The sequence below is a fragment of the Onychostoma macrolepis genome, chromosome 20, assembly GCF_012432095.1.
Source record: "Onychostoma macrolepis isolate SWU-2019 chromosome 20, ASM1243209v1, whole genome shotgun sequence".
Classification (NCBI taxonomy): domain Eukaryota; kingdom Metazoa; phylum Chordata; class Actinopteri; order Cypriniformes; family Cyprinidae; genus Onychostoma; species Onychostoma macrolepis.
Genome location: NC_081174.1, coordinates 20,444,032 through 20,466,544, shown reverse-complemented (window position 1 = coordinate 20,466,544; position 22,513 = coordinate 20,444,032). Strand labels below are relative to the sequence as shown.

Sequence of the window (22,513 nt, the reverse complement as noted above, 5' to 3'; positions counted from 1 at the left end):
AAAGAATTTTAGTCAGATTAGAATGAAAAGGCGTTTCATTTCTTGTCGTTTCATGCATTGAGATGATTAATAAGTCTTTATTTATTTATTGAGTTATTTGAAAATATATGTCACTATATTCCTTGTGGTCATGTCTTCAAAGCTATTGAAAATCAGAAGTGTGGAAAAAAGAGAAAGATTCGCATATGTTGGATTTGGGTGTTGAATATGTATCGCAACCTGTTCTGGACGCCACACAAGGTCAGTGGGACGAAAACTGATAGTGGTTTCGACCTGCAGAAATACACTTATATAAAGCGTGTTATATAGCCTACATGTGTTCCGTGGTAAAAATGAGCAAAATACGGCACATATGACCACACACACGACTGGACAAACATAAAGTCTATAAGCTATTATCACGAAAATCTGTTTCATATCTGGTCTAAACAACAGCGAACCTAGTTATTTTGCACTTTTTAACATGTTGACGTGTCGCGTGGAGTTTTTTTAAGCTCTACACTTGACTCCTCAAACTTGTTGGTTTAATAGGCTACATTAATTTCCTTATAACGGCAACCATTACTTATAAGTGGCAAAAATGTGGATGAATATGAATGAATTAGGAGCATACGATTAAATCTGAAGACGAAAAAACTATCAAGATTCTAAATTATAAGATGCTTTTAGAGCTTCTCAACAAAATGTAGATATTTAGGAACAGTTGAATATCCTATTTAATTCAAATGACTCAAGTCCAACTTGCAAACCTGACAAACATTTATATTAGATATTATGCTGACAGAAGCTTGGTTGTTTGGAAACAGATTTAGAGTTTATAGACTAAGATCAGACTCAGGGACCCTCAATATAGCAAAATCAGAATGTTCTCTGTAACACATTGCCATAATGTTCATAATTTTCCTTTGTATAATACTTAACAGACCATTAGCAAATATTCCTTCAAATAGTTTATGAAAATGTCATGGGTAAAATAAAATAAAAAAAACCTCTAAAGGGAACCCCCAAGTGCCTTCAGAAGAATAAAGAAATATGGAGTTTCAGGTGGAAATATTCAATTGTGTAATCAAAAAGAAAATCTTTTAAAAAGTTATTTTATTTGAAATTATTTAAATACAAATAATATATATTTTCCCATTTACAATGACAGTTTTCTTGTAAACAAAAGTGGCAGATACTGTTTACTAGGCAATTCACCCCTGTTTTCTGGCCGGTGAGTTTCTCTGTGTGTTTATGTATAGACATGATTTCTCATAATCTGTGCACTTCAGTCACAGCTTTGTATACACAGCATGAATTATGAGGCTACAGTCTTTTTGGAACTATAATACTAAAATGTCTATTTATCTGTAAAACCCTTATAATTTGATAAAACTGGTTGTGAACGTGTGTTACATGCAGCCAGAATATGACACTTTCCCTCTGTCAGTAAAGATTGCATTGCGTTTATGCTAATGAACATAAGGGGGGGAAAAAATAAGCAAAAGATTTTCTAATGACATTTGCAGTTTTCCAAAATGTATCTATAAAATACATACATTAGCTACTGGGAACAAACAAGAAAATCCAATTTCCTGTCAGAAATTCAAGATTTAAAAAAAGAAAAAAAAAGGAAAGAAAAGAAAATTAACCATAAATGCAGAGATTACATTTCATGTGCATTTCTACATTTCAAATAATTTCATATCAGTCAGTTTAACCTCTCCCACTAATTGACAAATGAACAGACTTCTATTTTCACAACCACTAAATCAGCACTTCCAATACGCTGTCAGACCTCCACTGGTGCAAAATAACATTTAAATGGGATTAAAATAATCACATTCACAAAAAAAAATCAAAATTCTGTCCTCAATTTTGAGTTTTGTTGTCATCCCTCCATGCATAAAAACCAACATAAGAAAAACCTGCAGAAATAAACACTGACCCTCAATTATTCCCATCACTGATGTTTTGTATCAAACCATTTGCGATATTTGTGGCCACAAGGAAATCTGTACATTGAATAAGGCGTTCATATTTGATGAGAGTGGAATGTAAGACAAAATTATATATAAATACAAAAAAAAAAAAAAAACTATGATCTACAATTGAGGCATTCAGTTCCAAAAGAAACCAGATAAAAACATTATCCTAAAGAGAAGTTTTGATAAGTTTGATAATTTTTGGGTTAAAAAAACCCAACTGTGTTTTGCAGTGTTTTTTTTGTGTGTTTGTAACTGATGGGAAAAGGCTTGCACTTGTGCATGTTCAGGCTATAATCATGTTCTCCTCGTAACAACTGTACTCAGCAACAATGGGAAATTTCCAGTTTCCAGTCTAAAAAGTCAGTGGGATGAATAAATCAGGCAGGAAAAAAAATCCAAAACTTGAATTGTCCTAGGGTTTCAAAAAACATAGGCCATGTTATTACATAGTGCCAAGAAACCATCTGATATTGACCTGCTTATTTGTTGAATAGCAGCGACATTAAATCAGGTACTAAACCATAGACCTGGCTGTGGAATGTCTGCAGTCTTTTTTTCGTGAGGCTGAGACAACCTGCGCTTGTGACGAGAAGTTGGAAGAAGTTAAGATAGGTGAGATTTATAAATGTATTGGACTTCCACAGTTCATGACCATGGAGACAAATTGAGACAGCCCACAGTGGTGCAGTACACCCTTCACCCCGTCATTCCTGCTCAAGCTTAGAACGCACATCCACGTCCTTGTGGTTCATGCTCACTCCAGATTACATGTCACACAGCCTCGTAAAAAGTGGAAACACCTGGTAAATTTGATATCTAATAAACTACATAAACTACAAAATGATAAGGTAGAAAACACCCTTGAAGCATAAACAGTGACATTGAAAAATGACAGTCATGAGGTGTGTGATTTTTCAGCGGTACTCTGGTTTTTATTTTTCTGACGCATTGGTTAGTCAGACATCTTTTTCGTCAAGTGGAGAGGAATCTGAAACGCAGCTGGACCCCACAAATTACCACTGTGACAGCCCACCGATAACGACTGGATGAACGCAGGGAAAGATAACCAACAGTTCCTTAAGTCTTATTTTGACTGGCGAAATAAAAGGACAGATTTGTGATTCATGAGTGTTTTGAACAGGAACATGGGGCGTCAACGTCCTTGCCTCCTGTTTGCCTCCGGTGTGTAGCGGCCCAGAAGACGGCAATGGTCTGGGGCTATGTGGGTGTGTAGGAGCGTGTGTGTGTGTGTGTATGTGTGTGCGCGCATGAGTGGGCACATGGGTGTATGAGCTGTGCTCAAGTCTGCATGAAATGACTGGTTTAGTCGTTGTCTTCTTCATCTTCCTCAGATTCCTCAATGCCATCACTGTCCTCCTGGTCATCCTCCTCTTCCTCGGTTTCTGGGATATCCCACTGAGGGTGGTTATCCATTATGGCCTTCGCCTCATGAACCTCCAGCTGAAACAAAAAATTAGGATCACAAAGATTATAGTAAATAAATACATTTATATTAAAATATTATGTGTGTATACGATGTATACAATATACATATTTTTTGTTATTTTGTAAAGATATTTAAACAGATTCTTGATCACCAAATCAGCATATTAGAATGATTTCTCATGTGAAACTGAAGAGTAACGACTGATGAAAAATCATCTTTCATCACAGAAATAAATCAGATTTGAAAATTATTTTAAATTGTAATAATTTCACAATATTACAATTTACTTTATTTGTCATCAAATAAATGCAGCCTCGGTGCGCATAAGAGACTTTTTTTAAAAATCATTGAAAAAAAAATCGAATCAACTCCAAACCTTTGAACATGCATCATCTTAAAATATTTTATAAAAATATTTTATAAAAATAAAAAAAGTTATAAATATTCCATAAATATTTTATAAAAATATGATAGATATAAGAAAACAATTCCAAACAAGAGAGTATAGAAAAATAACTGACCTTGAGTGGCTTGATCTGATCTAATCCCATGAATGAATCTGATCTGAGAATCACAGAATATTGATAGTTTCCGGTTTTGGATGGAGCGGGGAATTTCAGTTCAACCTGAGGCAAACAGGAAGTTTAGATAATCATTGGTCACTTTACACGACTCAGCAAAACCTAACCTACGGGGGAGTAATTGGGAGATATGGGGTGATTTATGACCCTCTTGTTTACATCCTTGCATTCTCATGCTCCTCACAGAGAGGAAGCACTCACTGTGTCAGACAGAATTATGACAGGCGTCTGGCTGCTCTGTAACCAGACAGAGACTGCAGTATGGAGGTTGCCTGGCAACAGGCTATGGGGAAAACTGCTGCGCAGGAGACTGTGTAGCTAGTACCATTCAGCCAGTCACACACACACACAGAGTAAAAAACTCACTCATTCTATTATCTTTCCATTTTACTTAAATTTATTGACAGCACACCATATTGCAATTAATTCTAGTAATTTGTTTTTGCCATTATGTATTCAAGTTCTAAATGCCTTGGTATTTCTATTGTAAGACTTCCAAAAAAAAAAAAAAAACCCCACCAAATTAATTGACTGAAAATATCTCCCAATCCCACAATGGCTCAAACTACAGTCATGATTATGAACTAATAAGAACAATGGAGAGATTTTTGGGCTCCCACTCCTTTTCACTAATGACTTTCAATAACCAGTCATTTGTGATTATCATTCTGATTCAGACTGATTGAACCCGTTTGATTTTAATTTGATTCTATTCGATTCAATTCACTATTTGATTTCACAAACCGATAACGACAACTATCAAACATTTGGTTGTTTGGCTATTTGAAATAAATCTGAAATGAAATAAAGTATACATATTACATGAAAAACTAAGAAAGGTTGCATTTGAAACTAAGTGAAATCAGTTTAAATTGAAGCAAAAAATTTGTAACTACACTGTAAAAAAAAAAAAAAAAAAAGAAAAAAAAGTTGAGCCAACTTAAAATTTTAAGGCAACCAGCTTCAGCAGATTTTTGAGTTTGCTCAACTTATTTTTGTGGGAGATTCTCAAATTTTTGTATAAACTTAAAATGACAAGTTGAGAAAACTCAAAAATCTGCTGAAGCTGGTTGCCTTAAACTTTTAAGTTGGCTCAACTTTTTTTTTTTACAGTGTAAATAAGCAGAAAGCTAAAATTAAAAATAAAATAAAAGTAAAGTAAATTAAACCTGAATAATAGTATTAAAAATGAATTAAAAATAAAAATTATAACTGAAAATAAAAAAATAAAGGCAGATTCAAAATATTAATAAAAAATAATAATTATTTACCATGACCAGTCATTTATGATTACTGGAAAAGTTCTCTATTTATTCGATTCACTAATTAATATTTTGTGAACCAATTTGATAAATTCAAATCACTTGACTCACGAATGGGGTTACTTTAAACTAAACTATTAAAAACATTTTGGATATTTAAATGAAAAATTAATATTGCACAAAAAACTTAAAAGCAGTAAAATTACTAACTGAAATTAAAGGAGGGAAATTTAACCTAAAACTAAAAATTAAATAATACCTAAACAGTAATATAAAAAAAACAAAAACAAATTGAAAATATACAAATTTATTTAAAACATTAATAAAAACTATAATAACAAATAAAATAAAAAAACACTTGCATTATACTGCTTGCAAATCAAATATCACTTTGATTTGCAAGCACAATTTACTTTGCACAACATTTACACATTACATTACATTAAGGTTGTCTATCCAATAAAAATATTTTTAAGCAAATTTTGCACAAATTTCCATGACTTTACGATTAGAAGACACTTCCAGGCCCAGAAATCTTGTAAAAACTAAAATTTCACTCCATTGAGCAACACAATTTCCCCCTGTCTATTCCCTCTTTTAACTCTCCCAAATTAAAAAAAAAAAAAAAAAGGTGTGATAAAGCTCAAACGGGTGGATGTTTCCTCACCTCCTCTGTGTCTCTGAGTGTGCACACGTGGTTAGGCATAGACACCAACGTCTGTTCCTTCCTATCTGCAATGTAGAGCCACCACCACTCCTGCTTCTCCTCAGGGAAGTACAAGCTGTATACAGGATGTGTGACCTTAGACTTGGTCTCCAATAGTGCCCTTTCACGGCGCTGAATGCTCTGTTGTAGTGCCTCCCATTCCTACAGAAGAGACATGCTGGTTATGGAAAGCTGCACTGGAATGGCTACAATCAGCAGTCAGTCATCCAAGGGATATGACACACACCTCCTCATCGTCTCCAGCAATCTCGTCCCCCTCAGTGTCACTCTGCTTGTCACTCTCCTCATCTCTCTCGCTGGGCGAGTCCTTATTTCCCTCTGCCTCGTCTGATTCACTGCCTTTATCAGAGAGATCGTCCTCTTCCACTTTTGACGCAGCTGCAACGTCCTGTGAAGCAAAATAAAAGCACATGGAGTTGGACGAAAGATTTTTTGATTTTGTCAATTATACTGTAGAAAATGTGCATCATAGTAAAACTGACTAAAATTAATGAATATGACATAAATATACACTTCTGTTCTGTTTTAATCAATTAAAGGTCCCATGACATGCTGCTTTTTGGATGCTTTTATATAGGCCTAAGTGGTCCCTAATACTGTATCTGAGGTCTGTTTGCCGAAATTCAGCCTTGGTGCAGAATTTCAGCCACTATGAGCCAGTCCCACAATGAGCTTTCCTTAGGACGTGCCATTCTCTGTCTGTAGCTTTAAGGATGAGAGAGGCGGGGCAAGGTGGAGGGTGGGGGTGTGGCCTTAACCAGCTTGCGCTACCATGAGCTAAAGTGGACAGTGGATATATGGCAATGGCTCATAGACACGCAGTCATTCAAGCTTTTCAGTTTAACCCAGAATCTGATCAGTGGCTACAGCAGGATGTTTCCGAATGGTTAGTTTAAAATATTGTGTCTGGGTACGGTACTTTAGTTGGTTTGTTTATGTATGCTGTTACAGTTATTATCATGTAGCTAATGCTAGCCATAGGCTTGGATGAAGGAACTAAAAAAATACTTCGGTGTTCATTTGTACATCCAAACACTGAGCAACTGCCATGCTTCGCTCGTTTGCAAGCCATGATGTCTCTCGAGGAAAAAAAATATTGCGCTCGCCTCGCACGGTAGTGGCTCATTTTCTAATGGGCAGGCAAAGCAGAGAAAGGGGAGGTAACCTTTCCCCATATGACGACATAAAGGGAAGATTCCAGATTGGGCATCTGAGCTTTCATTTTCTCAAAGCGAAGCAGGATACCCAGGGCTCGGTTTACACCTATCGCCATTTCTAGCCACTGGGGGACCATAGGCAGGCTAGGGGAACTCATATTAATGTTAAAAAACCTCATAAAGTGAAATTTTCATGCCATGGGACCTTTAAAATAATTTTAATCAAAAATTGAGTAATACTGTGAAAATTCTTTTAAACTTAAAATAGCTCTTTTCTATTTTTCTATTTTAAAATATTTTTTTTTTCCTTTGTTGGCAAAGCCAAATATTCAGCAGCCATTACTCCAGCCTTCAGAGTCAGATGATTTTTCAGAAATCATTCTAATATACTGATTTAGTGCTCAAAAAACTTTATTATTATTAATATTAAAGTCGAACTGAGTTGTGCTGCTCAATATTTTTCGTGGAAACTGTGATTTTTGAAGTTGAAGTTCCAAAGAACAGGATTTATTTGAAATGGAAATCTTTTATAACATTTTAAGGCCTGGTTTCAAAGACAGGGCTTAGGCCATAGTTCAATTAGGAGATTTAAGTAATTTTATAAACGTGCCTTAGAAAAAAACATTACTGGTGTGCATCTTGAGACAAAACAAAGGCACTGATATATTTTAAGATCAGTCAGTGCAAGTTTCTTACAGTTTAAACAGCTCAGATTTACATTTTAGTCTGGGACTAGGCTTAAGCCTTGTCTGTGAAACCAGGGGTAAATGTCTTTACTATCACCTTTGATCAATTTAATGCATCCTTGCTGAATAAAAGTATTCATATCTTTCAAAAGAAATCTTTTTGACCTTTTTTTGAATGGTAGTGTATATCAAATAAAATTGAAAGCTGTTTCTTTAAAAGTGTAAAACTGAACATATACAGGTCTATAGTCCTTACATTTCCTGCCACATTGCCATTGGCTTGTCTGGCCTTGTCTCCCTTTGCTTGCTGTTGGGTGACTGGTTTCTTCTTAGTCAGTTTCTTCTTTTTGGACTTGGCAGCTTTTTTAGCTCCTTTATTCTTATTTTGCCAAACTTTTGTTTTGTTTGTTTTGGCATCTCCTTGCTGCAAAGTACAAAATAATAATCATAAACTTTTAGACATCGTAATGAACAAATAACAAGAAGTAAATACACATTTTGAATTCACTATTAAATTACGTCTGATGAACACGTAGCTTGAAAGCATCACTACCTCCTCTGCATTAGTTTCCTCAGTAGGTGGTGGTGCGTCCTCCTCTTTCTCAAACATCTCCTAAACAGAAATTTAGTATTATTAAAAAAAATGTCAAATAATACAGACTGTTTTTGTAACAGATAGTCTTTCTGAAATGAAATCTCGACCTAAAAACCAAAGAGGTTCAGCATTGACCTCTTGTGGATACCTGCTGCAACTGCAAGATGTGCCATTCCATGACTATAAATACATTGCATAATATATATATATATATATATATAAAACTTATAAATCAACTGCTGTATTTGAATAGCATTACACCCTCGCCCCTCACCTAAACATCTAGATAGGCTCATGAGATATTCTCTCAAATGTACTACTTACAGACATTCTCTTCCTTGTCAAAGTGACCGTAACTGTGACAATGGATCCTGCCGTGATGTTATTGCTATCTTCATCATCCAACACTATGGAGCAATGAAACATACACAGAGTTTAAATCATATGTAATGTGTTTTATTGAATGTATGAGTGTTCAAGCGCTGCTGAACAATCTCACCTTGAAGTTTGGTTTCCATGTTGATATAGGGAAAGCTGCCGAGGACCGTAAGGACCTCCTCATACTTCTCCTCCCCAAGGAATCTCAGCATATTTCTCCTGTCAGAGTCCTTCAGACTGACCAGATCCTGCAATGTCCGTACCTTATACTGAAGAGAGAGGGGCCATATTTAGAAGATTTGAAAACAGTTTTTGCATAACAACGGAGGTATTAAACACAATTGTTTTAACAGATCCTTCTGTGAGCTGCAATGCTTTTGAGAAAGATGTACCTTCTTAGAGATACAGTATCGGAGGTGCTCCTCTTCAAAATGGGGCAGCTGCAGCAGAGGAGATTTGGCCTCCTGCAGTCCTTGAACTACCATCTGAGACAACTTCATGCAGTTCTCTATAGATGTCAGCCTGGGAGCCCGAAGCCCTACAAAATCCAACATCAGCAAAAACCTTTTTTAATCATGTATCATATTATACACTACCTTACAAAAGATTTTTCATGTTTTTGAAAGAAGCCGATTATGCTCACCAAGGATGCATGATGAAAAACACAATAAGGCTCTATTTTAATACATTAAAATATGTAATTTTCGCCTGTGAGGACAAGGCTGAATTTTCAGCAGTCAGTACTCCAGTCTTCAGTGTCACATGATCCTTTAGAAATCATTCTAATATGTTGATTTGGTGCTCAGGACATATTTCCTATTATCAATGTTGAAAACAGTTCCGATGCTTAAAATTCTGGGGAATTTGTAATAGTTTTTCTTTTTTCAGAATTATTTGAAAAATAGTAAGTTCAAAAGAATAGCATTTATTAGATTTTTATTTTTTTTGTAAAACTTTAGTCTTTAGTGTCAATTTTGCTCACTTTAATGCATCCTTGCTGAATAAAAGACTAATTTCTTTACCCAAAAAAAAATCATACTGATCAAACTTTTGGGTAACAATTTACAATAAGGTTCATTAGTTAACATTAGTTAACAACATTAGTAAACATGAACTAAGAATGAACAATACTTCTACAGCATGTATTAATCTTAGTTAATGTTAATTTCAGCATTTACTAATGCATTATTAAAATCACAAGTTGTGTTTGTTAACATTAGTTAATGCACTGTGAACTAACATGAATAAACAATGAACAATTGTATTTTCATTAACTAACAGATTAATAAAGATGAATAAATAGTGTAATAAATGCATTGTTCATTGTTTGTTAATGTTAGTTAATACATTAACTAATATTAACAAATGACACATTATTGTAAAGTGTTGCCAACTTTTGAATGATAGTGCATATATTGATGAAAACATTATTTGCATTAATTATTTAATTATATTACTTACCTCCTCTACTGGTTGCCATCATAGTAAGTTGACAGCCAACATTGATCATTTCCTGTAGTAAAGCAGGACACTTCTTCACCACAAACCTTTGATCTGCAGAAGATATTGAATTAATTAGCCGTTTTATATGAACATTTTGTTTGGGTAGCTCAACTGGCAGAGTATGCCATTAGTAAACCAAGGTCATGGATTTAATTCCCAGGGATCACACATACTTTCAATATATTTCTTGAAAGCCTTTGTAAATGCATAAATTATATGAATTGCATTAGACTGGTAGTCGGCGTTTAATTGTCCTACAGGATTAAATATTGACACTTGAGAGGTGTGTGTGTGTGTGTGTGTGTGTGTGTGAATGCATACCCTCCTCTATGTTCTCAGAAACATCCATCCTGGCAAGGTGCGTAAGTAGTAAGACTCGTGCCTTCAGGCTATAAGGATAGCAGAATGGAGGCTCCTTCTTCTTCACATTAATGTTCCCCAGTTCCCGAATCAACTGCACAAAGGATCACAATACGAGCATTAAATTTGAATCATTATTCAATCTTTGGCACAAAATACATATGTTTCAACATTTTACCTGGGGAACTTCTATGTTGTCTGTTGGTCTTATAGTGGCCTCTTTGTTACTACGAGGATCAAACTCGAATGCTGCCGTCAACACCATCACCAATCCTGTCAAATAGAGAAAAGACTTAGTCTGCAGAATCTAAAGGATCTAAAGGGTCATAACATATTTTTCTTCAACTTACGTTTCATGTTCATTGTAGGCGTTTTGTACATAAAGTGCATGAAAAGCTGTGTGGTGTTGATGAGGATCTGATCACCACTGTAGCGGATGGAGCGGTACCACCATGTGCCCTAAACAAAAATGCACATTGCTATTGGGTTTATCAGAATATCAATTAATCAATTTCTATACTCTGCTTTCCAAAATGCTTGTACAAAAAGATCCAACAAGGCACACTACCTTTTAAAAGTTTGGCGTCTATAAGATTATTTTAAAAGAAATTAATACTTTTATATAGCAAGGACACATTAAATTTATCATAACCGATAAAGACATTTAATAATGATATATGTATAACTATAATAATACTTCACAATATTACTACTTTTACTGTATTTTTGAACAATTATCTGGGTCAGCATAAGAGACTTCGTTCAAAAATATAGAAAAAATCTTAATGACCCCAAACGTGTTTTTATTTATATCTAACATCAAAGTTATTTATTAGAAGATAAGCTTACCACAACCACAGGAAGAATAACCATGAAAGCCAACCCATAGACCAGCAGCACCTGTGAAAGGCACAAGCCAACAGGTTTAGCTAGTTATCGCATTCTTGGGGCATTTATGTAATTATTAGTTGACACTTAAATGTAGTCAAAACAAAGGCAGCTGTAAAAAAAAAAATTAAATAAATAAAAAATAAAAAATAGTCGGTGAACATACCAGCATGGAATTCTTCTGGTCAACAATCCATGCAGGAAGAGCGATTCCAAAACTCGTCACTGATCAAGAGTAAAATGGAATACAGACAAATCAGCATAGGTAATACTAACAGAACAATTCTTTAGAAATAAGTTAACAAGTTAAAGAAACTGTCACCTCTTGGGCCATCAGGGTTGCCATACATCTGCCAGTTGTTCCGCGATTCCTCATTAGTTAAACTGTGAGAAAGCACCAGTGTGGACAACAATTTTAAAAACCCGGATGATTACATGCGGTGCAATATTGACAAGTAACAAAAAGGTGCTGCATGGGTATTTTAAGAAGATTAAGTGTTTAATTCTGGCACAGTGGATGACATTTTTATAAAAAGCTTTTATGAATTGTATTGTGCCTATGATTACACACTGCAATACCAACACCAGCCCACATAGAAAAATGAGTTGGCAACTGCTATAAATAACATGACATTAAACGTGAAAGGTAACAATAAATAAATCGGGTGGTTGCAAGAGTCTTACGCTGAGTAAGCTTTAGCAAGCTTCATGAACATGGCTTCATCTCCGCCTTTATCAGGATGGTGTTTCAGAGACAGTACTCTGTACTGCTTCTTAATCTCAGCAACAGATGCTCCCTAAACAAAAACAATGGATATATTAATCTTGAGAAGCAGTTTAAAAATGTAAATGAGAAAGAACAAGATTCTCAAAAAAAGAAGTAAGAAAGACGCCCTTACTGCTTCCAAGTTGAGGACCTCATAGGGGTTATACTCCTGGTACTCTCGATCTAATTTAGACACCTTATAGGCCAGGAAAAGAAATACTGCCCACCCAAACAACAGGGCTGCTTTTCTAAGATGACAGAGAAGTACATTTTAAGTTAGTAACAAATAGACAGCAGCTGCTATATGTCATGGTGACTAAACAGCAAAAACAGCAGATTTAAGTCACGAAAGACAGGGTATTTCTGAATACTCCACACATCTGATGCGAGCTTTGTTCTTTAAATAGTTGGAGCAGAGCTTTGATGAGTGTCTGAAGTCATTTTCATGCAGAAGAATGAATAATTTCATGAATTTCAACCACTTTGGGAGGTGCCACAATAATATGCAAAATAAATAAATCAGACCATCACAACCAAATGTTTCTTGACTCATCTGAAAATTCATAAATCATATAAAAAAATAAAAAACAATCTCTGTTGCAAGACCCTTGAGAAAGCATTGATAAACTGATCATTGCTGTCCCCTTGGTTACTCGTGATTTAAAAACAAAAGCATTTAAATAATATTTCCAGAACACCAAGCGCTTAATACATGGTAATAATTAATACAAAATATGCTTTTGTCCTTCAATATACTTAACGTTCATAAAAAGCAAATGATATAATATTTTTGCATTTTGCCTCATTTTAGACAGATCCTCTTGTCCAATTAATTTTGTTCCCCAGTTCACACTATATACACACACAACTCCAGAAACCTATTGAAATTACAACAATTTACTCATGATCAAAACTAAACGCTTACAAGCAGCAAACAGACAGGACACAAGTGCAGTGTGTCATAACAACAGTAGGCGCAACGAGCTAAATGAGATTAATTCCCCTAAACCGCCTTTTACTAATTACACAAACATAATCACTTACTTAAATGTTGGAACAATGCTCTGCTGTGATTTCCTAAGCCGAAGGTGATACCACAGACATCTTCCATGAACTCGCCGTAAACTCTTCAACCTTAATTGCTCTGTGAATTCATTCACATAACAGACAACAAGAAAAAAATCAGCATTGTGCAAACTAATTCACAACCACAGAAATTCTGCCAAAACAGTACTCAGCACTGTGAAATTGTATAGTAATAGTTTTTGATAGTAAATTATACAATGTAATAATATTAAAAAGCATGGCAGTACTGTTACTTTTTAGTTAGTGAGGTACTGCAAATCTTTTTATTTTTATCTAAATGTGACCCTCTTACATTGTGAGCTAGATTACGAAAGCTGCCTCAAAGAATGCCAAAATGTTATTGTTATATAACGGAATAAACAGTAGACATGGATTTGTGTGCAATGAAACCATCTTTATTCATTTTTGAAGGGTTTTATACACACACACACAAAAAATCTAACTTGTGTGTTTACTGTCTGGTAGGAAAAACCAAGAACCTATGAACCTTTCTTGTGAATGTGTTATTGCGCACACTGCCTACTTGTTTGCACAACTGAATATCTGCACTGTTTGAAACAGACATTTGCACTTTATATACAACTATTCATTTATTTACATATTGTATTTTTCCTTAAGTGTTTAATTTTAATGCAACATTTGTATTGTCAATACTAAATTAGTAAATTTGTTGTTTTGTTCTATTGTAGCCTGCAGAATCTAGAAATAATTGTCTGCAAATATGGCTTCATTTATTGTGAACTTGATCAACTTCGACTGACTTCAAATTGAATAGCATGTCGATCTGGTGCATGTAAACAGCATGTAAAAGTGCAGTTCATGAGAGTGTAATTCACAAGATGGTGAACATACCACAATGAGCAGCTAAATAAACAGATACCTTTGCAACATTTCATAACACGTGCTGAAAAATTAGTGGGAGTGGCATGCCATTCATAAAAGACACAATTAATGATCAATGACGACTGTTATATGATCAGATCAGCTGATCTTAAAGCAATATATTTGTCAATATAAACAAACGAGGACATACGAAAAAAGCTTATATTAAACGGATGACCAGTACTTTAAACGTATGTAGCATGCGTTTGATGCTAGCAATGATCAATTATATCCTACATTTATTCTTTATAAGTATTGGCATTATGATCCATAACTGACATTTAAAAAATATTGGAAGTATCCCTAGTGTAACTGTTAGTTAAGCTGAGTGGGGGTCAGATGCTAATGCTACGTATCAAATTTACTAGATTTACCTTCGGTATTCGTTTTATTAAATAACGTTACAGCAATGTCAGAAAATATTCCTCACAGAGGTGCCAATCTGGTCATCAGTGCTGATCATCAAGCGACATGTAACTGCTTAGCTTGTAGTGTATTAGCATATGGGGCCTTACCCGCATTCTGATCCCGGGGCCAGAGGTAATAGGTGGCTGGGATGACTATTAGTCCCACAAAAGACGTGAGGAAATAGAAAAAGGTGTTGCCACTGTCGTCGTACTGAAACTGTTGTCCAGCCATTTCGCAGCGGCTCTAAACCCCGATTTTTTCTGCCGCCTTACCGCCCTATCAGTCGCTCCACTGTAGTAGGACTAGTCACATATGCTGGAGAGGGAAGCCAGCATCCACACACTTTCTGCCACGATAGCGATTGTTTTCAAAATAAAAGGCTTTCGTATTATTTTATTAAGACTGGCCGCCAGACCTGACCGTGTACAAATGAGTGGGTATTTTTCAAACCGCATGTTATTTTATTGTACTGCTATCAAGTTACCAGTAGTATAATTAAAGAATGAGTGGATTTCCACGTTCAACCTGACTTGGACTTTTATTATGGCGTGTTAATAACGCTTCGCCGCTTGCAGTCGAAGTTCCGAAAAGAACAATCTGCGCCTAGCAGTGTACGTGTTCTACGCATGCGCTCTGCGGGAGTATGTGTATTTACACAACTCGTACTTTTAGATTAGTTTTTCAGTTTTTTTTTTTTTTAATTTATACAGATTTACGGGCCGCTCACACAGGCTCTTAGCCAACCCAAGGACTCCAATGTAGTTGTAACCAGATTTTTTAAATAGCAGTTTGAGTTATTTATAACTTGAATATATATATAACAATATAACATATATTCCATGCTGCATAATGGATCAATAATGCATAGAATACATAGTAGAAAATCCTGTTTTAAATCATTTACAGATGAAAACTTTATATTCTTATGGTTTTATTATACAAACACTTTGTCCTTCTTGATTTTGCAATTAAACGTATGCATTATGAGGACACTCCACATAATTGTACATAAAATATACACACTACAGTGATTAACAAAACAGTCACCTTATAACTTAAAGAAAATTTTTTCAACATGTTGTATTAATTATCTGCAACATTACTTATCAATACTAATTGTACATATATTTTCTTTTTTTAGTGGTTCGCCCAAGTGAGGCTGCAATGTCTTGTCTTTTAGATATTCCACCAAGACTTCCAGAGTGTCCGTAGCGTAGTTCATGGAAAGGTTTTTGGGTTACATCGTCCCCAATGCAGTCCACTGGAACAATATACATTTCTAGGAACATGTTGTATAAAATACAGCATGTCTTCACAGCTAAACTGGTTTGGCAAATGGAATGCTTCTGCAGACATCTGAGCCTCTGAAAACAAGATCTCAGAGTATGGATGGAGCCTTGTGCCACTGCAAGAGATGACTGCACTTTCTGGTTATAACATACTTTTTTCTGTCCTAGTGTTGCATAATCAGGGAATGGAGTCAGAAAGTGCTCTGAAAGTGGGAAGGTGGAATTGCCAATGATGTGTTTGCCATGTAGTAGAGCCACAGGGTTTTCCCGCAATGCCTTTCCAACCTCCGTGGCTGACAGGACTCTTGAGTTATGCCAATTTCTAGGGTGCTCTGCAGAGACATAGGTAAAGCGACCCTTGTGGTTGCAAAAAGCCATGAGTTTTACAGAGTACGACCCCTCTGCGTCTCTATATACCTCTGGATCTGGCACATCTGTAGGTTTCTCAATAGGAATGAAACACGTTCCTACTACACAGAGAGTATCTGGTAATCCCACAGTAGAAAGGAACCCTACCACGGACATTTCTGCTTCCTCCCCATGTGGCCAGTGAATTTCATTAGCCAAGTTACTGGTAACAAGGGTACAGAACTCATCCAGCTGATCACAAATGAGTGACTCTGTGATGTGAAAACGATTTGCCACACTGTGGTAAGACTCTTGGGTAGAAAGAGCCCACAGGCTAGCAAGCGCTGCATGCCACACTGTCCATCCCTCTTGCCTAATGGCAGTCCATTTACAAGGTGCCAGCAGCCGTACCAACTGCTACAAACACAAAAAGAACAATTTTGTTTTACAAAACACAAATGAGATAAGCAGAAAATAGGACCAGCGTGAACTGAAGTACCTCAGTTTGAGATGGCGTCAGCTGGAAGTGACTCTTAAAATCACTTATTGTCAAGCTTTGCAGCACGGTATTGAAAACATCTCTTTTGTCATCCTCTCTGACATGTAAAACAAAATAATGTTAAAGCATTTATCCAATGTGCATTATGAACAGCATCTTTCTTATATCAAGTACAGTACTGCGGTCAGGCCAGCCTCCACTTTGAAAAACACGGTCATTCTAGCCGCCACATTATTTTGTGTTGCACGCATATACTATCTGCGCGCATCACAAAATAAAACCTTTCACTCATATTCTACCTGTGATTTTGGATCGCTCTAAAAAGGAAACTCCCTGTTTCAATTCAGATTAAGTCCACTGCCCCAGTGTGTCACTCAGCCAGTTTTGACGATCTCATGCTGCATTACAAAATAAAAGCCCTCCAAAATCTCATACATGACCAGTTTTGTCTTTGATTTTCGATAACCCTAAAAAGGAAACTCCCTGTTTCCACAAACCACTTTCAATTCAGATTAGTAGTTCACAACCCCAGGGTGTCACTTAGTCCGTTTTAGGACTGTCTGATGTAGCAATACAAAATAAAAGCCCTCAAAAACTCATATGACCAGTTTTGTCTTTAAATTCAGATAGCTCTACAATGGAAACTCCCCATTTCAATTCAGATTAATAGTTTACCACCCCAGTGTGTCACTCAGTCAGTTTTAGGACTGTCTGATGTAGCATTACATAATAAAAGCCCTCCAAAAACTCATATGACCAGTTTTGTCTGATTTTGAATAGCTCTAAAAATGAGACTCCCTGTTTCCACAAAACAGTTTCAATTCAGATTGACAGTCCACTGCCCCAGTGTGTCACTCAGCCAGTTTCAAGACGATCTCATGTTGCATTACAAATCTCATATATAACCAGTTTTGTCTGAGTGACACTGGGGTAGTGGACTGTCAATATGAATTGAAACTGGTCTGTGAAAACAGGGAGTTTTCTTTTTAGAGCTATTCAAAATGAATGACAAAACTGGTCATATATGAGATTTTGGAGGGCTTTTATTTTGTAACGCAACATCAGATTGTCTTGAAATTGATCGAGTGACACCCTGGGGCAGTGGACTGTCAATCTGAATTGAAACTGGTCTGTGGAAACAGGGAGTTTACTTTTTAGAGTTATCCAAAATCACAAGCAGAACAGGTAAAATATGAGTTTTTGGATGGCTCTTAATATGTAATGCAACATCACACAGTCCTGAAACTGGTTGAGTGATACACTGTGGACTGTCAATCTGAATTGAAACTAGTGTGTGGAAACAAGGATTTTTCTTTTTATAACTATGTGAATTTACAGATAAATGTGGTTATATGCAAGTTTTGAAAAGCTTTTATTTTGTCATTTCTCATCAGACAGGTATTTTCATATTATTTGGAAATTCAACATTTAATATTACTCAACATTTTAAGTCATTTTCATTTTATCAGACCGTTTTTTAAACATTTGTATTATTTTAAATTCATTTATTTATTTATATATTCGTTCATTCGTTTATTCATTATTGACAGAGAAACTGGCTCAATAAATGAATGCTAGAGATCACTTTTCCTTTGATCTGAGTTTTTACACGCTATTACAGCAACGCCTAGTAACGATATGCGCACAACACAAAATAACTTTGCGGCTAGAATGACCGTGTTTTTCAAAGTGGAGGCTGGCCTGACCGCAGTAATACCGTGGATCATCTTACCTTTGCAGATCATCACTTGGTTCAGTTTTCAACTTCATTCTATTGAAATATAAATTAATATCAAAAGAATTAGTTGCATCAATGGGTTTTCACAGCTGGAAATAAAAAAAGCTTTTTGGTTGCTAGTTTCTAGCTAGCTGCGATCTTCAATTAACAGCTAACTTATATAATCGAGCTTTTTTTGGTACATTGTAGGTAGTCAACCAGCAACCACGTTTCAAAATATCACCAGTTTAAGATGGATTTTAAACAGGCTGGACAACTGAAGAAATATTTCCAATAGTCAAACAGTTGCACGCTGTAGTAAATAAACGGCGCATTAAAAGAGGCACCGTGCTGTTTGTTTACCAAATAGAGCGACATTAGAGATATATAGAACACAGTTTTCTTCACCTTACTTTCCGACGTTTGCGAGTTGCATTTTTCTTGAAAAATAAGAAATCTTCAACATCATAGCTGTCTGCTAACAAAAACGCAATACATGTTTCAAGCGCCATGCTTTTCGGATTCAGACTGTTGCAATGTCGCCCTCTTATGGCAAATTCAATTCCCCACTAAATGTGGTTGATTTCAGTGTGGTTTTGTCTTCAGTGGATATTGCTTGGGAACTTGTTTTACAAACCAGGCAAATTTAGGCAGAAAATATCTTAAATCAGCCTACGATAGTGAGGTGGTATTATATCTGGTTTATGCAGGTATTCTATGCTAGTTTAGTTGGTCAAAATCCTGGTCTCCCAGAGTGACCAGATAAAACCACTAAAACCAGCCTAATGACCAGCAAACCAACATAGTCTGATTTATGATGGGCTTTCTTTTTTTCTCTCTTTTTTTTTTAGCAGTGATGGCATGAACACATGTCTTGTCTCAATCTTTCGTTCACTCATTAAGCAAAGTGTGGCTTAAAATCATATTCCATCGATAGATGGCACCAGAGGAATACTATGAACCTGGTGTATGATTTATCTCCATGTAGATAGTATCATTGGATCAACTGTTGATAAATTACATATAATTTACAAAAAAGAGAAAAACATCAAGTGTGTTTGCTGATATGAGAGAGAATAAAATGAGAGGAAGTGATCATACTCAAACCCTCCTCAATAACCTTTGCCGTTTCCTCTTCAATCCCATTGACCTGAATAATGATGGCAGCACAAAAAAACAAATAAGAGCTACAGTGATGAGACTGCTTACTTCAGACTTGAGAGATGCTCTTGCCGTCCTGCGTTAATCAGACAGAGTTAAATATGCAGGGAGTAATTGTGCAGGTCACAACCCCTCATCTTAATTTACACATTATTACACAGAGGTTATGCACTATAAGGCCATAAATCTGTATAAAAATCAACTATAACAAGTTGCATGGAAATTAAGACTGTGACATTTACTTTTGTTTCATGCCCAAATATATTAAGTAAATGTTCTTTTTACAATGAGTGGTTATTTTAAAACTTACTTTTACAGTTAGCATTTGACCAATGGATAGGCTTCTCTGTTATAGAAATTAAATAAAGGTCAGTTCCATAAATCTTAAATATTTGTTTTCATGATCCTAATGCATTTGACATGTAGTCTAATCATTTGAAACCTAAAAGTAGAACATTTGCATGTTAACATAATTGATTAGGCGGCTCTCCGGAATACTTGATTCTGATTGGTCGATCGCGTAGTCAAGCGATCAGATATTTAATTCATGGCGACGCTGGATATTAGACCGTTCGTCCAGGTAAATGAAACTTATTAATTAATATTACTGTAATATTGTTGCTTGTGCTTGGTGGACTATTTCCTTTCTTACCTGACGGTTTAAGATATTATACAATTGTAAAATTGTTCAGTATTAACACGAAATAGAGAGTAAACAAACATTACCATTAGCAAACATTTGAGAGTAAAACATATTAGCATCTTGAGTTGAGTGTGTAGCTTCATGGACATTAATATAGGCCTTTAGTGAAGCAAATGATTTATTTTATCCACTGCTTTCTGTTTTGTTATACTGAGTTATTGAGATGCCAAACTAATTTTAGACATAGTCCTGAATGCAGCTCATCCTTGATGAAGACGAAGCACCACAGTGGCCACCTATTGCCTCCCTGAAATCTTCTTTATTATTCTCTTTAAGAGGCTTTATAGCCGTCTTATCCAGCTGATGGGCCATGCACTGTACCCAAAGATGAGTGGGCAGGGGTGCCCAACAGGGTCAGATGTTTCTGCCCTTATGCCATGGCGTGTTATTCAAAAGCTCTTATTCTGCCAGACCCCCTGGGTCTGTGTAAGCCTTGCCGACTGTGATCCTGTTGTCTTATTAAAAGAAGCTACAGGGAACAGAAGTCATCCACCTTGGGTTTCTGACACACCAATCAGCATCTGCGATGTCTCCTCCAGCTGACCTCTTGTACGACCTTTGTAATGGGGTGGAACATTTAAGAATGATCAGCAGCTAATGGAGGCTGGAATGGAGAGCTCTGTAGCCATCAGCGGTGCTAAATGACCACTGTGATGAAGTGATTCTATAATCATAATACCATAATCCCATGATCTTCAGACTTTGACCCTTATGAGGTCATAATGGCCCCTTTCATTCAGCAACACATGTTAGCTCTTAAGTGAGAACTCTCTAATTATAAAGCTATATTTCTTCAACAAAGCACCATATTCAACTTTAGCTAATTGACAGCTTTAAAAAGTTTACATAACAACCAAAGTTGTACAGAAAGTATGTGATTGATGACAGAGCAGATTTATATACAGTAGATGAAGGAACCTTAAATTACAGATATAAAACAAAAATTACAGAAATGAAGGATGAATGAGAAAGAAATACAAATTTGATAAGTAAACCTAATTTGTGATAAATTCACAGTATCTCATTTATATCCCAGATACTATTATAAAAAAAATTGTAGTATATTTATTATATTGCTATTATACAATTTTTTTTATCTATCAGCTAGTTGACAAACACTGCATACTTTTTCTTGCTGCCTAAAACACCAGGTGATTACTTGTCCTTTGAGATTTTTTACCTCCAACATAATCCTTAATCTTATATGATAGATTAAATGTCATGTTTTGCTATATTGTATCTAACCTGTACTAATTTTAACACATAAGAAACAAAATAAAGTATGCTGACATATACATATACTACTTTGTTGAATGTTGTTGAAAATGTTCAACAATTTTCAAGCAATATTGAGAATTTTAATAATTAAAAGGCAGAGGGTGACTGACATGGAATCAAATTACAAAATTACATTTTCCAAATAAATAATTATTTTCTTAGTCAATTCCTATTAAAGCTCCTTTGGGCAGATTATGGTGTGTGGAAACAAGCCAGAGGGTTATTATAAAAAGCATGGTAAGAACTCACATTGCTAAACATGCTGTATACAATATATACTAAATAAACAATACATATGAGCAATAAATTAAAACAAATGTACAATAAAATGAAACACTTTTAGAATGAGTTATCTTATCTTTTTATTATTCATAATAAAATTACAGCCTTACAAAACGTGAAAATAAAATCAGACTTTTGTTAGTATGCAAGTTTGTCTAAAAGAGCACAAAGCAATCATTAATCAGCACACAAAAATGATTCATAATGACAAGTCATCCAAAATCCTAATGGCAACTTTTAAACAATGCAGCAGCTACTTTGAGGTTTGTTGGATCAGTCGCTGCTGAGTTTCAGGCTCAGGGATATTTCATAATGGGCTCACTGCTTAAGGTCCAAAGTCACTGCTCCGATTCTTACCAGGGCAAAACGTGATAACGGATAATCTCATATTCCCCACCAGTTCCCCCTCATCCTCTCTAAGGTTCTTGAATGGTAAAGTAAGGCTCGGGTCATACATCTCAAAAGGTATTTCAGCTTTTGCGTCAGTTCCTCAAACACGTGGCGATAAAATTCGCCTAGTTGCTACAATTGGCAGTCAGGTCA

At 35.7% G+C, this 22,513-nt stretch overlaps 2 protein-coding genes across 3 annotated transcripts; both read right to left on the bottom strand.

Annotated features, from left to right (window-relative positions):
- Positions 1-1,079: 1,079 nt before the first annotated feature.
- On the bottom strand, positions 1,080-15,045 carry sec63 (SEC63 homolog, protein translocation regulator). Its single transcript, XM_058756316.1, has 20 exons — positions 14,801-15,045; positions 13,362-13,461; positions 12,451-12,565; positions 12,236-12,348; positions 11,874-11,935; positions 11,718-11,776; positions 11,513-11,563; positions 11,014-11,122; positions 10,842-10,936; positions 10,625-10,757; positions 10,262-10,354; positions 9,193-9,338; positions 8,922-9,069; positions 8,747-8,829; positions 8,381-8,440; positions 8,084-8,251; positions 6,211-6,372; positions 5,925-6,125; positions 3,936-4,040; positions 1,080-3,428 (listed from the first exon to the last, which is right to left on the bottom strand). The coding sequence occupies exons 1-20, from the start codon at positions 14,922-14,924 to the stop codon at positions 3,291-3,293; spliced, it is 2,265 nt and encodes a 754-aa protein (XP_058612299.1). The 5' UTR covers positions 14,925-15,045; the 3' UTR covers positions 1,080-3,290.
- A 499-nt stretch (positions 15,046-15,544) lies between these two features.
- On the bottom strand, positions 15,545-19,105 carry si:ch73-257c13.2 (uncharacterized). Of its 2 annotated transcripts, none has more exons than XM_058756331.1 (4): positions 18,960-19,064; positions 18,562-18,600; positions 16,830-16,926; positions 15,545-16,747 (listed from the first exon to the last, which is right to left on the bottom strand). In XM_058756331.1, exons 1-4 carry the CDS (start codon positions 19,013-19,015, stop codon positions 15,806-15,808), a joined length of 1,134 nt encoding a protein of 377 aa, XP_058612314.1. In that variant the 5' UTR covers positions 19,016-19,064; the 3' UTR covers positions 15,545-15,805. The 2 variants fall into 2 exon arrangements, with proteins under 2 accessions (XP_058612314.1, XP_058612313.1); XM_058756330.1 differs by having other exon boundaries at positions 15,547-16,747; positions 18,955-19,105.
- Between the last annotated feature and the right edge of the window lie 3,408 nt (positions 19,106-22,513).